General features: G+C 32.6%; 1 protein-coding gene across 1 annotated transcript in view; it reads left to right on the top strand.

Moving 5' to 3' along the window:
• Positions 1–16,111, top strand: part of KIAA0825 (KIAA0825 ortholog) — a 386,482-nt gene that overhangs the window by 98,427 nt on the left and 271,944 nt on the right. Inside the window, exons 5-7 of the mRNA XM_054578604.1 lie at positions 4,321–4,482; positions 12,270–12,364; positions 15,365–15,592. Of these exons, the coding sequence (XP_054434579.1) occupies positions 4,321–4,482; positions 12,270–12,364; positions 15,365–15,592 (485 nt within the window). The remainder of the gene's footprint in view (positions 1–4,320; positions 4,483–12,269; positions 12,365–15,364; positions 15,593–16,111) is intronic.

Here is a 16,111-nt window from a genome sequence, read left to right as displayed (position 1 = left end):
GCTCCTTCCCCTGCTATGCAGCTCCATGGAAGCAGGTGCTCAAGGAGGCACGGGGCTCCTTCAGGCCACCGCAACGCCGCAGTGCGCTCCTAAGTCCCACCTGCTCTCGGGAAGTGGCCTGGGTACTGGCAAAAGTGCTGCCTATTATTTGTTCCTATGTGGTCCCTCCTGATTTCTCATTGTAATATTGTTTAAAAGTTTTCTTTACTGGAACAAATATATTCCATTTGGATTATGTCATGAATTTCATCTGGAATAATGAGACTTTCAATGCCTTTTGTGTGTCACCTTTTTTTCACATCACTTGTCTGGTGGCACCAAGAATACTTCCTCACTGAAAATAGATCCTTTTACATTCAATAATAGGGTGGCTAGTGTTCATTTTTCTTGGGAAAACAAAAATGTGCGCCTTTTATCCTATTATACTGATCCACCAGCCTCAGATTATCTGATTTTCTAGCTTCTCATTTTCTCCTGTATCTTAACGCTATTATTAACAAGAATTCTGTTGCTAATGGTTTTGAAAAATAATATGTGTGCTTTTAGCCACTACCTTTATTTTTATGGTTTGTCTGATTTAGCTGGACTTTGATAATTATTCCAAACACTGCTTTGTTGTGGATCAAATGTGAGGAGTCTTATGTCCTTCTAAATTTATTTTCAATGACCTTAATTTTGCTATGTGAGAATAGAATTAATATTTTAACTATTAATCATCAGGTGAAAAACACCTCTAAGTGTATAGTCCGTAGCTTATATCACCTTTTAAAGAGTTTTTATTTTTTGTATAATATAGCCTATATTCTTTAGCCTCTCTCTCTCTCCTTGTTTAGGTAATATTATTATTATTATTATTACTACTACTACTACTACTACTTTAGGACAATAGTTCTATGATTATCTGTGCATTTCTTTTTCGTGGTGAAATTTTTTTAGAAGTATAATCCAGAGCACATTCCTCTTAATTTTTCTGAGAAAATTCCCAATGTTAATAGATGTATTAGTAAATGTATTCTTTGGTCAAAATTTTTGAGAAACTTTTTTTTAAATTTTACACTATTGTAGAAGTAAATAGAGATTTTAATATGCTAATTTGCACTGTGAATCACTTTTAGGATTAGTTAGTATGTAGTAGTTTGCAAACCTATTTGATCATAAATGCGTTTCAAATGATAATCAGTTTGAGAAATGTCCTGTAACAGGACAGACATTAGTCCCTGAGTATAGCACAGAAATAAGTAACTTTTATCATAACCCTGTCACAAAGAAAATTTTAACTTGTGTTCAAATACTTTAAATAACAGAAAAGTAGGAAATTTTATATTTTAGAAAAAATTATTAAAATCATATGGAGGGAAAAATCCCTTGAACTATCTAGTTATTATTTACATGAACTTATTCATTGTTAGCTGATGGTAAATGAAAGTCTTACTCCAAAATGGAAATTTAATTTTTTTCTTTATGTAGGATTTAGGAGAAATTTGCATTTCCTAAGAATCATAAAGCTTATCCTATATAAAGCAACAATCATTATTTTAGATATTATATAGCAATGATTGATGGCTGGCTAATCATAATTGCCTGCATGTAAACATGTTATGTCCAAAATTTCTTGAAGTAAAATAGTTCCATAGTGATAAAAACAAAAATAAACAAGCAAAAACCAACAACAAACAGATAAAGACCAGATTGGTTTAGAGGGGGAAGGAAACCTCCCTATTGATTATATGCAGATAACATTTTCTGGAAAGGTGATTTGGAGGAGAGCAGCAAACAGTCTTGAAAGAAGGGAAAGAGATTAATTTAGGGAAGCTGATTTCTGCTGAGGAAACTTTCCTAATTTGCTTAACAGTGAAGAGTCCAAAGAAGAGAAAAATAGAAATGCTTAGGTAATTAGAAACCATGAGCTAAGGTGGGATGATTGGAACACTAGTCCTATGAGATACTATGGGGAAAATAAGACAAATAAGTTTGTGACATGCTATTTCATCCTTTGTGTTTAATTTTGCTTTAATTGAACTCTCACAAAATGAATTTATCACAGAATTATTTTCCCCATAAATTAAGAACCCTCACAATACCCCTTGGGAGAACACTGAGCTAAAAGTAATAGGAAATAACGACTACTAATTAATGGACCTCTACCACAGTCATTGTTTCTTTGGGACAAAAATGATGAGATTTAGGTCATACATATTATTCAGTTCTCTTCGTTGTTAAGTTATAAAATTGCATTGAATGGAAATAAATTTATCTTTCAATATTGTTAAATTTATGAAATACAAGATCCTTCTAAATCCTGGTCATGTTAGTAAAACCTCTTCAAGAAGAATCCTCAGACTCTATGCAATCTTTAAACAAGTAGCACTGCCAGATTAGAGTGTTTTTGAGGGCGAGGGGGAACATTTTTGCTTACTTTATAAACATGCACAATACTCCTAATTTAGAATCAAGTGACACAAAACCATCTTAAGTGTGTTTAATTTTCAGTCAAAACTATTAAAGAATTAGGACAGATTCTTAGTCTTTGAAAATTTGGCTTATAAACATTCAGTTCTAAAAGCAATCTTTATGATTTAAAAGATTAAACCAACCCCTTTATCTATATGAGCAAAGTGCAACAGAAATCAAACAGGCCAAATAAGAATCAAGCAATGTCTAAATGAATCATAATATATTTATTCTCTTTTGTCATGATTTTAATGGCAAACCTTAGTTATATGTATTGGTTGTATATGTTTATGTTCTCTGGCTTGCCTTTAGAAGAACAGTAGATGTGAGTAGGGATGTTTGGAGGTAGACGTTGTATGCAGGACTAACATCAATTTACAGATGAAACAGAGTTTTTGACAGGTTTCTCTCATATTATTTGCAAAGATACGATGACAGTTTCGGTCCTTGGTGAAAACTGTGTCAAATGGTTATAAGTTTGTTGCAAACAGTTTAAAGTTTATGAATGACCCATAAAATTGCTACATTGCTGGAACCTTCCTTCTAAATCCATGTGATGAAAGGAACCTATTTTACATGGAATCGTCAGACCTTACATCATTTTTAAATAGCACTCTTAATTTTTTCTCTCCAAAGGAAATTTATGCTTATTTTATGAGTATACAATTTTTTTATTTGTAATTAAGCCTCAAACACTTCATAAATATGTATTTTAAGAAGTGGTGATAATAAAGAATTTTTTTAAATCCTTGAAAGCTTGGTCAAAGATGCTATTTAGTGAGGCCAGTCTCATTTTCCATGCTGTTTCAGATATTTTTATATCATAGTAAAATGGTAGCGTCACTTGATAAGTAGCATAATTATAAAAGAAAATTAATCAACCTTCTTTATCTTAAGTTGCATTGTTCTTACGAAAGTAATAGATATCACAACTATTTATATAGTTTATTTTGTAAAACATGGTTTCATGAATTATATAGTCTAGATTCAACAACTAAGTTAATTTACTTGTGTTTAGTGATATAATAGCAACACTTCTAAGGTCTTGAAGACTTGTATCCTTTACTTAGTCTTTAAAAAATTTTTATTTTAATTTCAGAGTTACAAAAAAAATTCAGATTCCTCAAATGTTAATATTTTACCACATTTCCACATTTTCATTCTTTCTCTTAAAACTATTTTTTTCCCCTGAACTGAAAACAGGTTATAAACATTTACGTTAATATACTTCAATGTGTATTTCTTAAACAGGGAATTCTCTTTCATAACCACAGTATAGTTATCTAAATCAGAAAATTAAGTCATGCAATAATAGCATCAACTTGTAGACTCTACCCAGGTTTCATCAAATTATCCCAATAGAGTCCTTTATAAAAAAATAAAATACTGATCATGTATTAATTTCAGTTGTCATGTCTTTTTAGACTTTTTTGAACAGAACATTTGTTTAGTCAAAACCTGATCTTTGTGTTTCTAGACACAACAGTTTTGGGGAGTATAGACCAGATACTTTGTAAAATGTCCATCAGTTTGGATTTGTCTTATGTTTCTTTATGACTAAAGTTGTGCCAAACTTTAAAAAAATAGACTTGCACATAATTTTACAACAACAAATCACATTCCTGTTTCTAGCTCTGAGAATAAATATAATTATTTGTCATATTTGCATTAAAGAGAATACTGAGCTCCAGCTTGCTGGAAGAGAAGACTCTCCTTGGGAGTTTTATATGTACTCTCATCTCCTCAAGATCAAACTTGGATTATTTATTGAGGGTCTTGTTAGTTTTAATGGTTTATGGAATCACACAGATCATTATAGTATTTACTGAACAAACAAATACAATGTATATTGATCTTTTCTTTTCACAGTTACTCCTGAATGCCCACAGAAAGAAAGAAACTTTTTCCTTTCCTTAAATGAACTCGAATTCTTATCACAGCTCATAAAATCCTTTTTGAAGCTGGAAAAAAATGTTCAAAAATTGTTTGAAGAAATGTTTTTGTCACTCAAGATACTCAGAAATAAATCAGGTAACATGTCCTTTTGTTTAAATTTGTTTAAATCTGTCATTCTCTCTATTTTTGCTTCCTGCCACTGAATCTATACCACTACTTGAAAAAATACATTATAGAATTCTTTAAATAAATGTAAAGTCTGAGAAAAACATTAAGAAAATTCTATTAACATAGAATTACATTTTTGTACTTTACATATAGCAAATTCCATAATTCTAATTGATAAAGCATCATGTCAATTCCAAATATCTGTCTTTAATTAAAATCAGATCATTTTTTTAATGAAAAGAAACACAGCCTGGCCTATAAGAAAAAATTAAGCAGACTTGATGATCTAGTAGCTCCTCTTCTGCTACTGGCAGCTGGATGGATGGCTTTGAGCAAAATATTTTGTTTTGTTAGACCTCAGTTTTCTCAACTTCACAATGATGGTGTAGGTCTAAATTAATTTTCTCTTTGTTTTCTTTTACAATTAGGTGCTTTAGATTCCAGTATGTTATATAGTGCTGAGGGAATTGAATGATTTACTGTATGTAAATAATTTTTAAAAATGCCTAGCGTATTGTAAACTATAAGTGTATTGTTCCAATAGTAATTAGAATTACACAATGTTACTTTAAGTTTAGTCTTAACAAAATCCTTTTGGAGAAAGCTGTGCCATGTGTGTTGGAATAATGTTTCTAAAATTCAAGGTAGAATTCAAAGCCATAATAGTTAAGATATTGCTCTCTGTGTTCATATTTATACTTATGCAGACTTTCATTTATATCAGAATGAATGATACAAAGTTCTCTTTTACACGACCATGTAGTATTTTTAGGAGGAAAAAATAAAATAGTGGTTGTATTTGTAAAACAAATTTAGGCAAGCAGGTAAATCTGAAAATTTCAAAAGCTGGTATCTCAATAAAGAATTACATTTAGTTTAATATATTTACTTTGTATTTTTTATTTGCTTTGCCTGGGTAAATAAAAAGGTTAGAGAGTCGGAACTTGTTTGTATTATATTAAGCATAGCTTACTGGCCTTCCATGTTTCAGGTAAAGTTTAAGCAGTATTAAATTATACAGTAAATACTGTAGATCATTTTTCCAAATTTGGAGATAATTTGAATAAAAATGAAAGTAGATGATAGATTTCAGAAACAGACAATAAAACAATGGGAAAATAATAAAAATATAAGACATGAAATATGAAAGTTAAAAGAGAGAATGAAAAAGCAGATTTAATTAGAAGATAACGTGAGCCCTAGAGGGTCTTCTAGATGGAATTCACTGGGTCAAAGAGAGATCAGGGCAGAGAAATATGGCATCCTATTTTTTGATTGACATGTTGGTGCCTGGAGCAGTTGACACTGGGCAGGTACTCATCCATCAAGCCTGACTAAGATTTGGCATTCCTCATCCATATCTCTAGCAGATCTTTTCTGAGGTGCGGATGAAGAAACAGAGTGAATTCCAACAAATTCAGACCCCCACCATTTGGACTCATCTTGCATTGGTCCTGGGCCAAGCCCGAAAGAGACTAGGTCAATCCTGAGAACTTTATTCCTCTTAAGGGCAATGCAAATTGAAAATTAGAATTGTGTTAGAGAGGCATATTAGAATTGTGTTATAGAGGCATTGTAAATATATAAAATTGAGATAGCCAAGAATTGAATCAAATGTTTGACATGATAATTTCAGAAAAAAAAGAGAAGAAAAAGCAGGATCAACTTCATCAGAATAATATTAAGTAATGTTGAGATTTGGCAAATGCTGTGTATTTCAAAGCAATAGTTATCATTATTGAATAAAATCAACACAGAAAATATATAATTATGTCATAGTAAGTTGTCTTATTCCAAATTTATCATTATATAAGCAGCATGGCAGATAAAAGCAACTTCAATATTACATTAATAATAGAGTACTATAGAAACATGTTTGTGGATTATCAAACATAGTATAAAAGGAATTTTGAAGGACAGATATAAGAAATATCTAAGTACTAGAACATCCCCTTGTGATATGTACCTTCTTTATTGTTAAAACTTACATTTTTTATAAACAGCCAGGATTGATTTATTCTGACATAGCTTTATAGCTCCTTGAAAAGAAAGATCTTGAGGGAAGTTGTCAAGAAAAATCTTAAATTTTTTATTCCATGAAAGCAAAGCTAATCAATTCTTATCAAAAACCTTGTTTCTTAAATCTAAAGGAAAATACGCCTTGAAATTGATGATTAAAGAAACCAAATGTATCTTAAGTTATCCGTATAGTTTATCTTTTGCTTAAAATATCTTGTGTAAGGCAGAATGGAGGAAAAAAGATCAAGTCATTTGGTTTCCTCTGTATTTATTTTGATTGGAGCATATTTTGCTAATAAAGACCTTGTGAAGAGTTTCCTGCTATGTCTATGTAACCAAAACAATGTGATGAAAGGTGAGTATTGGGGTTTTCCCCCCCATTATCCAGATGTTTTAAAAATATCCAGGTACTTAATATCACAGAGAGAAAAATATAAAGATGCTTAACCAAATAATTTAGTTTCCTACTATATTTTTGAGTTAGTTAAATTGGCAGTGTTCTTAAGTAATTTAATATGATGCAATAGATGCTATAGAGACACAAATATTTTTTGAGAAAGAAATGGTATTTAATCATTATATTTATTTGCCTTTTGGGAGGTCATACTTCGATGGTTTTCTATTTTGATCATTTCAGAAAATGATAGAATGTTATTTGATTGTTGTGGTGCCTTACTATATTTCTTTTGGGTGATTATATCTTATGGAGTAGCTTCGGTTTTGATTTATGGGGCACTTCTAATGCTCCTTCAGCATAAAGTTGATCTTCGGGCAGTTCCTCAAATTTTCCAAAGGTGGCATCTGAGATTTATCTAAACCAGGAGGTTTCTTGGCCCTCATTTTTCTTTAGCCCCAGCAATGACAAAGAGCAATGGCTGCTTCAATTGGATGTAAGAAGATCACTTAGGGTTTGTCTCAGAAGAATCAAAGATTTCAGATCTTCTGAAAGATTGTTTGTACTCTTAGGGGGTCTTAAGAGGGGTCAAATGGCTTCTAAGAGTTCCTTAGCTAGATGGTTAAGGGATTGTATTAGGGAGGCGTATGTAGTTAAGGTAAAGAGGCTCCTAGGGTTTGTAAAGCTCATTACACTAGGACTTTAGCTGTTTCTTGGGCAGAGAGGTCGAAGGCTTCCACATTGGAAATTTGCAAGGTGGCCACCTGGGCTTCTCTTCATACTTTTTCATAGTATGATCTCTTGGATGTAGTCTCTTCTACAGATTCAGCTTTTGGTGGGAGGTTGCTTGTGAGCCAGAAAAGAACAGTGAAGAAAAGAAAGACTTGTAGTTCCCACTTAGAGCTGCCAACAAGGCAAGTTGCTTTGTAGTGCGCACAATGGGAGTCTATGAAGACCAATTTGGGTGTGAAAGTGAATGTCACAGGGAAGTACTGCCAACCTCTACTCTCTATGAAAGGAAGTGACAGTATGGGACTAACCAGAAGTGTAAAATGAACCACAGCGAACTCTGTAGGGGGACGCTGTTCAGCAGCTAGCATTCCTGTGACCCTTTGCACTCTACTGAGGTTCTTAATCTAAGCACACTTTTGAGAAACCAGTGTTGATTACATACAAATAACCTATGTTTTAGAGCCTTGAGTCCAAAATGGGCTCCCTTCTCTAGACAATGCTTGTATAGATGTATAGATTTTCAATATATCTTTAAATAGGTGAAATAAATTTGTCAAATGTTCGCAGAGCTTATAAAGTTTGACAATATGGAATTTTGAAATTGAACATTTTGAATTCCAAACAAATATAAAATGCCACAATGTGTTAAAACCAGGAGATATCTTATTAGTCTAGATTCAGTGTTACTAATCCTGCTTTAAAATGATCCCTTTTGCTTCTCTAAATAGGATTAAGTATTTAAACAGTCTTTTTTTAATTTTGGGGGAAGACTATATTATAAAGGTTATCAGAATTATTTGATAATTTATTTTCAATTTTACTATAGAATTGCTCACCAGCAAAAAAAGGCTTGGGAAGCTTATCTTTTTATTTACTAATCTTGAAAATAGGCAGATAGGTTACATAAATATCAAAACATGTTACATCCAGTGAATAAGCATATTGTATTTGGGAGTACAATGGTAAATATAAGATAATTAACTTTTTTCATAAATCTTAAATTATAGCTACACAATTGCAGATAGTTATTTCTGGAAATAGATCTGCAAGCTTATACTATAAACTAGTGTTATTTTTTCCAGAGTAAATACCTCTTAAATTAGCTGATTTTGTGAGCTCTCTGTAGAAAAGTAAAATGACATTAAGAATCCAGGTGTTGTCCCTTCATATCATTAACTTGATCTCTACTATTCTTTTCTTCTTTAAAAAATGTTTTTTGAATAGTAGTTCCACATATAGTAAAGCATTTAAATAGAACAAAAGAGTATATGGTGAGTCCTTTTCTATTCCAATTGTCTAGTTTTGCTTTCCAGGGGCAACTACTTCCATATATATATTCCTGTGTTAAAATAGCACAAAATCTTGACATACTATTCAGAGAGTTTTTCACTATTAACACTTATGTAGAAATACCTCATTCTTTCTAACAGCTGAATAGCTTTCCATTAGTGCATTTAACAAGGTACTCATTGATAGACATTTAGGATTCTTTTTTCCTAAACAATGATGTGGCAAATTTTCTTGAGCTGTGTCTTAATACATGCACATGTATTTCTAAATGGTTAATTTCTAAAGTGAAATTGCCAAGCAAAAAGGTATGGCCATTGAGAGGATGAAAAGAGTAGCCATAGATAGAAAAAATATTTGCAGAACACATATCTGATAAAAGGCTTGTATCCAAAATATACAAAAAAAAAACTTTTAAAATTCAACAAGAAAACAAAAAGCTCAATTAAAAAAATGAGCAAAAGATCTGAACAGACACCTCAGCAAAGAAGATATACAGATGGCAAATAAGCATATGAAAAGATGCTCAACATCATATGTCATCAGGGAAATGCAAATTAAAACAAGGAGACTGCACTAACATTTGAAACACAGCACCAGTTCTGGCAAGGATAGGAAGCCACAGGAACTCTCATTTACTGCTGATAGGAATGTAAAATTGTACAGCCTCTTTGGAAGACAATTTGGTTATATCTTACAAAGCTAAGCAGTGTCTCATATGATCCAGTTATGTATGGAAATAAGTTGAAAACTAATGTCCACACAGAAACCTGCACATGAAAGTTTATAGCAGCTTATTCACCATAATTGCCAAAACCTTCCCTAGGTAAATTTGATACACTGTGGTACATCAATACAGTGAAATATTATCCAGTGATAAAAAATAAGATATCGAGGCACAAGAAAATATGATAGAATTTTAAGTGCACATCGCTAAGTGAAAAAAGCCAATCTGAAAAGGCTACATCCTATGTGATTCCAACTATATGACATTAAATGACATTCTGGGGAGAGAAAGTAGAGAGGGTAAAAAGATCAGTGGTCTTCAGGGAATGGGAAAAATGAGAAGAGAGGTGAACAGGTAGAGGACAGGAGATTTTTAAAGCAGTGAAATAATTCTCCATGATACAGTAAGGGTGGATGCATGAAGTTATGCAATTGAAAATATCATTGAACTACACAAAACAAAGAATGAACCCTAATGTAAATTATGGACTTCAGTTAATAGTAATCTCTCAATATTGGTTTATCAGTTTTAACAGAAAAACCACATTCAGGCAACATGTTAACAATAAGGTAAACTGAGGGTGAGGGAGAGAGAGAATATGGAAACTCTGTACTATCTGCCCAGTTTTTCTGTACACCTAAAAATGCTCTAAAAACTAAAACCTGTTCATTTTTTATAGGTATCGACATGTTAAGAGAGAGTGTCAAGTCAATTTGTCTTATCTATTTTGACTGCTAATGGTATTTTTGTTATACAGAATTGTTTTTTGTGCTTCTGAAAAGTCTTTACATGGATTTTTGAAAAAATATTCCATACTTTTAATAACCTTATAGTTGCCTTTTTCTTTATTTAATAATCTTTGGTTAAGCTGGATTTTATTTCATTGTTAGAAGTGATCTTTACATATAGTACCATCTTCTTTGAAAGACAGTAAAATGCAAGCCATAGAGCAAGCTTTCTAGGTTAACTGGCACAACACTGATCTAAACCTTCTCTGTGTTGTGATATCCTTTGAGAAATTAAGCAGGATTCCTAAACTGCAGCCCACGGGCCTTGGGGTTCATGAATGTGCTTTACAAGGGGTCTGGGAATCCTTAATAGTATGTATGAGTGTATGTGTGTGTGTACTTACCATGGGGTCATATTGTGTATCTTATGGATGGAGTGTTCTTTCACTTTAATGAAGCTCTCAGAAGTGTTCACAAATCTGAAATGCTTAAGAAACACTAGAGTTAAGGACAACTTTTCCTCAGAATAGAAAAATTCTGATAAAATTTCCCCAAAAGATGTTGTTATCACCTACAAAATAAAATATTTATCTCTCTAGGAATGTTTCAGTGAACTGTATTACTTAGGAATCATGATTAAACTCATTGAACTGTATTTGAAGATTTTATTTATTTATGTAGTTTTAGAGAGACAGGAAGGGAGAGAGAAAGAGAGGGAGATAAACACTGATGTGCAAGAGATATATCAACTAGTCACCTCTTACACACCTCTGACTGGGGACCTGGCCTGCAACCCAAGCATGTGCCCTGACTAGGAACTGAACCGGTGACCTTTTGATTTGCAGGCTGACAGTCCACTGAGCCACATCAACCAGGGCATAGAATCATATTTAGGAAAACACACACATACACACACACGCTCGCGCGCGCCCACACACGTCTTCCAAATGTATATATTGGTCAGACGTCCTACTGAGAAGAATTAGTAAGGTTTTGAAATGTGTTTACACAAGACATAAGGAGAAACTGATTGCTAAAATTCATAAAAATTTTTAAATGTTACATAATAGTTATAATTCATCATCATATATGAATTATAAGAAAAAATAAAATAAATGCTAACTTATGCATAGCAAATTAAACTATAATTAATAGACCCTCAATGGAAAAGTGGAATAATTTCTCTTTCCCATATTTACTCATTATATTTTTATAGTTTATTTTTTTCCCATGGGAAAGAGTTTCTTAATTCTAAAAGCTAAAAGTTGAGAAAATATTTCCATTTTATGAAGTAGATATTATTTATCTGTTCCAGTGTTTACATTTTTCTAATGAATTATTGATATACCTGTTCAGAGTATAATTTTTCCTGATATGTTGATGTTGACCCATGTACTTTTGTTCTTCCTTGTTTCAAAAAAGGAAGTATTAAAGTGCTAAGGAATATCACCAGTTTTTAAATGCAGTACTTTAGAATTTAATTTTTTACATGAACAAAGTAATTAATATTTACTTTGTATTCTTAACTTAGTCTACATTATCAATATGAATATGAATTAACATCGGTATTTTATAGATTATGTATGTATGCATATCAAATATGAATATAAGTAGCTCATAAATTATATTAGTTGAATGTATGGAAAAGGACTCAGTATATTCCGATGCTGCCATCATTGTAATGGTGACATTGCCGTACATCTTGTTGCCTATATTCTCTGCATCTTGATATGTATGTGTGTGTGTATATAGTATAGACAGAGCTTTTTTACATAATTAATTTTAACCTGAATCTATTAAATACATCTAGTATGGTTTGTTTCTCTTAATGTATGTTTTTGTGTTTGAATTGTTTTCCATTGCATAGAAATTTTGGAAACACCCAGTAGAGAAGCCATAAGAGAGAAGCGTAGAGCAAATGAAATCAATATTTCTTCAGAGCAGTTGCTACCAGGAAAAGAGGTAAGGGGGTAAAAGGGTGGTGTTTCTTTATTTATATAAAATAGCATCATCATATGTCTGTGAATCCATTATAAATCAAAATGTCTTCAGTTTTACCCTTTGACACTAAAAAAATAATTCTTGGTTGAAAATTGGCTTATACACTTTGACAAAAATTGAGTTTAGTGTATTCACTGCTCTCTTGCACAATCTGTTCCATGGACAGATTGTGAGGAGGGAGCTGGAAATGAGGAGGTCTTTGTTCTCATCCCAAATCAGAGCCTACGCTTGAGAATTTGGACTATAAATAATTGCTGAAAAGGGAGAAAACAAGAGGTTAAAAAGGGAAGGAAAGAGGGAGGAATGTTTTGAACTGGCCTCTTAATTTAGTGTATCCAGCATGTACATGTTTCCTCTCAGATCCAATACACTCTTCCCTCCGTCTCTGTTCTGTATTATAGAGAATTACACCTCCCAGGCTTCCTTGCTTTCTGGATACTGGGAAGGTCAGGTCAATGAAAGGCATTGATGGAAGACCTGGAGGGTAGATAACGGAGGGAAACCAGAGTTTTTCTTCCTTCCTCTGTGTTTTATGGAACATCTCTAGCAGCATCTGCGACTCCTTCATTTCCTCCATGGGCCCCGCTCCCACTGCACAGTGCTCCCTCCATTGTCCCAGTTCCACCTGGCAGTCTTGCCTTTAACTCTGACTGGTGGCCCCAGGTCCGGGACTCCCATACAGCCCTCTTCCTTTGTTCCTCTGGCCCTAGGAGTGATAGTGGCACCCTGCTGCATTGATATCTGTCTTGCTTCACAATCCATGTTTGGCTCCTCAAAGTTTCATCACCTTAGTACCTTACATTACTTTTTTTTCTTTCCTTTTGAAGTACTTAGAGTGGCTTCTGTTTTCTGAATGGACTTTGACTGATAGGTAAACATTGGAAAATGTGAAAGAACATAGGGTTTTAACAGTTTCAATTTAGAAAGCAAGAATAATAATTAGGAAAATGCAAAGTTATACATTATGTTTTAACCAAAAATCAGAGCAGATATTAAGAAATTATCATTAGGTACTAGAAGAAAGGGATTCAATAGATACTCTGTGCACAGAACAGAAAGCCACATTATTTCCCTTTTTTCTTCTTTAATCAACTTGTAAGTGTTCTGTATTCCAACTTAAATATTTTTAGTGCCAAACATCAGATGAGAAGAGTAGGAGGAAGCAAACAATATTTTATGAAAACAAATAGACTTCTAGGAGAACATTTGAATAGTAAATTTTTTTAGTTCTCTTTTTAAGAGCAGCTATTAATGTGATTGGTTTTCTGTATTTTAAAAAGAGAATTTGGATGGGCCAAGATATTATAATTGCATATAAATTATCATGGCCTAAAGTAATCATCATTGCACATACACAAATGATCACTGCAGCTATGGCAATTACTGGCAGTTTTCACCAGAATATCTTTTCTTGGGTGAATGACTGACTGAATGAATGAATAATTTTAATGGGTGTGCTCTGGCAGGGAGAACAAAAACCAGGGTTTTGTTGTTCTTACTAATTTTCATGGAAGTGGTTTTCTTTTTACATTTCTGTCATAAATGTGTCCCAAGGAAATACTATTACAGCACAGGACTGTACCCATGGTACTTCTCAAGTTTCATGGGTATAGTGCCATGAAACTTTAAGAAAGGAGATTACATAAGAATCTCCTTATAAGAAAGGAGATTACATAAGCTGAGTAGATTCAAATATTGAGTAATTTTGTGTACAAATAAGATGAAAGATGTGTTTTCAGACTCTATGATGTTAAAGGCCCAAGTAAACTTCAGAAAGTTCAATTACAATTTAATTATAAGCATAATGAGAATGAGAACCATTTTTTCTGATTATAGAATCATGGATCATGGAATTGTCATTCTAGAAGAAGAATCATCTTTATTTGTACAGTATATACAAAAAGCATTAAATTAATGATGAATGACATGTGTGTACAAGAAAATGAAGCTAATGATCATAATCTCAGTAATTTTAGACTAAATGAGGCTGTAGAAATCATTCCATTCAACTCTTATATTTCTAACAAAAATATTGAGACCTAGAAAAATAAGTAATTTAGTGAGGGGTATTGAACCTAAGGACTTCTGAGTTGGAATAGGTAAATTATTATAGTAAACCAGATTAAATTAAAACAGAATTTAATCCTAAGCATAGGTTCAGCCTACCACTCATAATGCTTTTAGTATTATAAAGAGCATTGGAGGACTTAGGGGAAATATACCTTCATAAATATATTGCCATATGAAACAAAAACCAAAAGAAAATAAAGAATACCAGCATCCACCCCAACCTCCCCCACTCCTCCCTCATAGAGTAATGCAGATCATTTTAATTTTTCATTTTCTGAAACAAAAGTAATGCCATGTACCAGTTTGTGAGCAGGGGGACAAAATAAAATTCTAAAGAAATAAAAACCTAGAAAAGTGCAGTGGTATACTTTCTCTGAGAAATTTATTTTTTATTGCTATTTTTTGGCTTGTCTGGATTTCTGAGAGTGAAAAAGAAAAGATTGAATATTAAATGGTGTCTTATGTTGCAATACTTGTTAACAATAAACTATAAAAAAGACTATAAAAATCTAATTTCGACTTTATTAAATATATTGAATTTAAAGTTTGTTTTATGTGATAAATAGTAAGTGTAACTTTCAGCTCTCATAAAGATGGCTTTATGGAACTATATTTAAGAGATTAAATTTTGAAAAAAAATTTTGATTAAATCCACTGATGAATTAAAATGAAATGTCAGTATATTACTGTGTGTAAAGAATGCACATGTTTTTGGATATTGCTTTATCCACTGGGTAATATTTTTCAGGTTGTAAGAATGGCTTTTACAGTTTATCAAAGAATATCTATACTCAACATGCTGAAAGAAAGAAATAATTTTATATCTAGAACAACAGAAACACTTGTTGCTGAATTAAGATTACTATAATTTCATATAAATTTATATTTCAGGCTACTTTACTAGATTTTGGCTGGAGAAGTGCATTTAAGGAAGTGTCCCTTCCCATGGCATATTGTATAACAACAGCAATCAAAGATTTTTCCATAAAAATTCTACAACAAGAACAGAATGAAAGGTCTTCAGCTGTGACCTATGCTATGAACCTTGTAAATGTCCAACAAGTTTGGCAAGATGGCTGTGTGGTTCCTGAGGAGGACCAACCAAAGAAAATTGCAAAGGCAAGAATCAAATGAAGTCCTTTCAAAACTGTTGACTGGTATAATGAGGTGTTTTTTGTTTTGGTTTTTTTTCTATAGTCATTGCAAAGGGAACCTGTAGAAAAATGGTAGAGCCTCTTGGCAAACACTTGGTACTTGACACAATACCATTTTTTTTTTCTCTGCTATCAGGAGCCACCACTAAGAAAAAGGACTTAAACCTGTTACCACCTTGTTGCTCTGTGAATCTTAGCTACAGAGGGGACCTCTGTGTACTTCATGGGGAGCTGGGAAAATTGCTTGTTTGGGTTATATCTTTGAATGGCTTCAGGAGAAATTTAGGAGGTTGAAGGAGTCACTGTCTTTTATAGGTTTAGGCAACTTTTAAATCTTTATTTACCCCCAGTGAACATTCGATTTCATTAGCATCAGTCTTACATGTTTATACGTGCTTTGAAAGTCACATAACATACTAAAAATACAAAGTCATTGCAAATAGATAAATACTGTTTCTCAGTATTAAGTCCACAATGAATTCAG

Source organism: Pteronotus mesoamericanus, unplaced genomic scaffold, assembly GCF_021234165.1.
Source record: "Pteronotus mesoamericanus isolate MK-2021 breed Mesoamerican mustached bat unplaced genomic scaffold, CSHL_Meso_final contig_50, whole genome shotgun sequence".
In the NCBI taxonomy this organism is placed as follows: Eukaryota; Metazoa; Chordata; class Mammalia; order Chiroptera; family Mormoopidae; genus Pteronotus; species Pteronotus mesoamericanus.
This window is presented reverse-complemented; position numbering and strand designations above follow the sequence as displayed.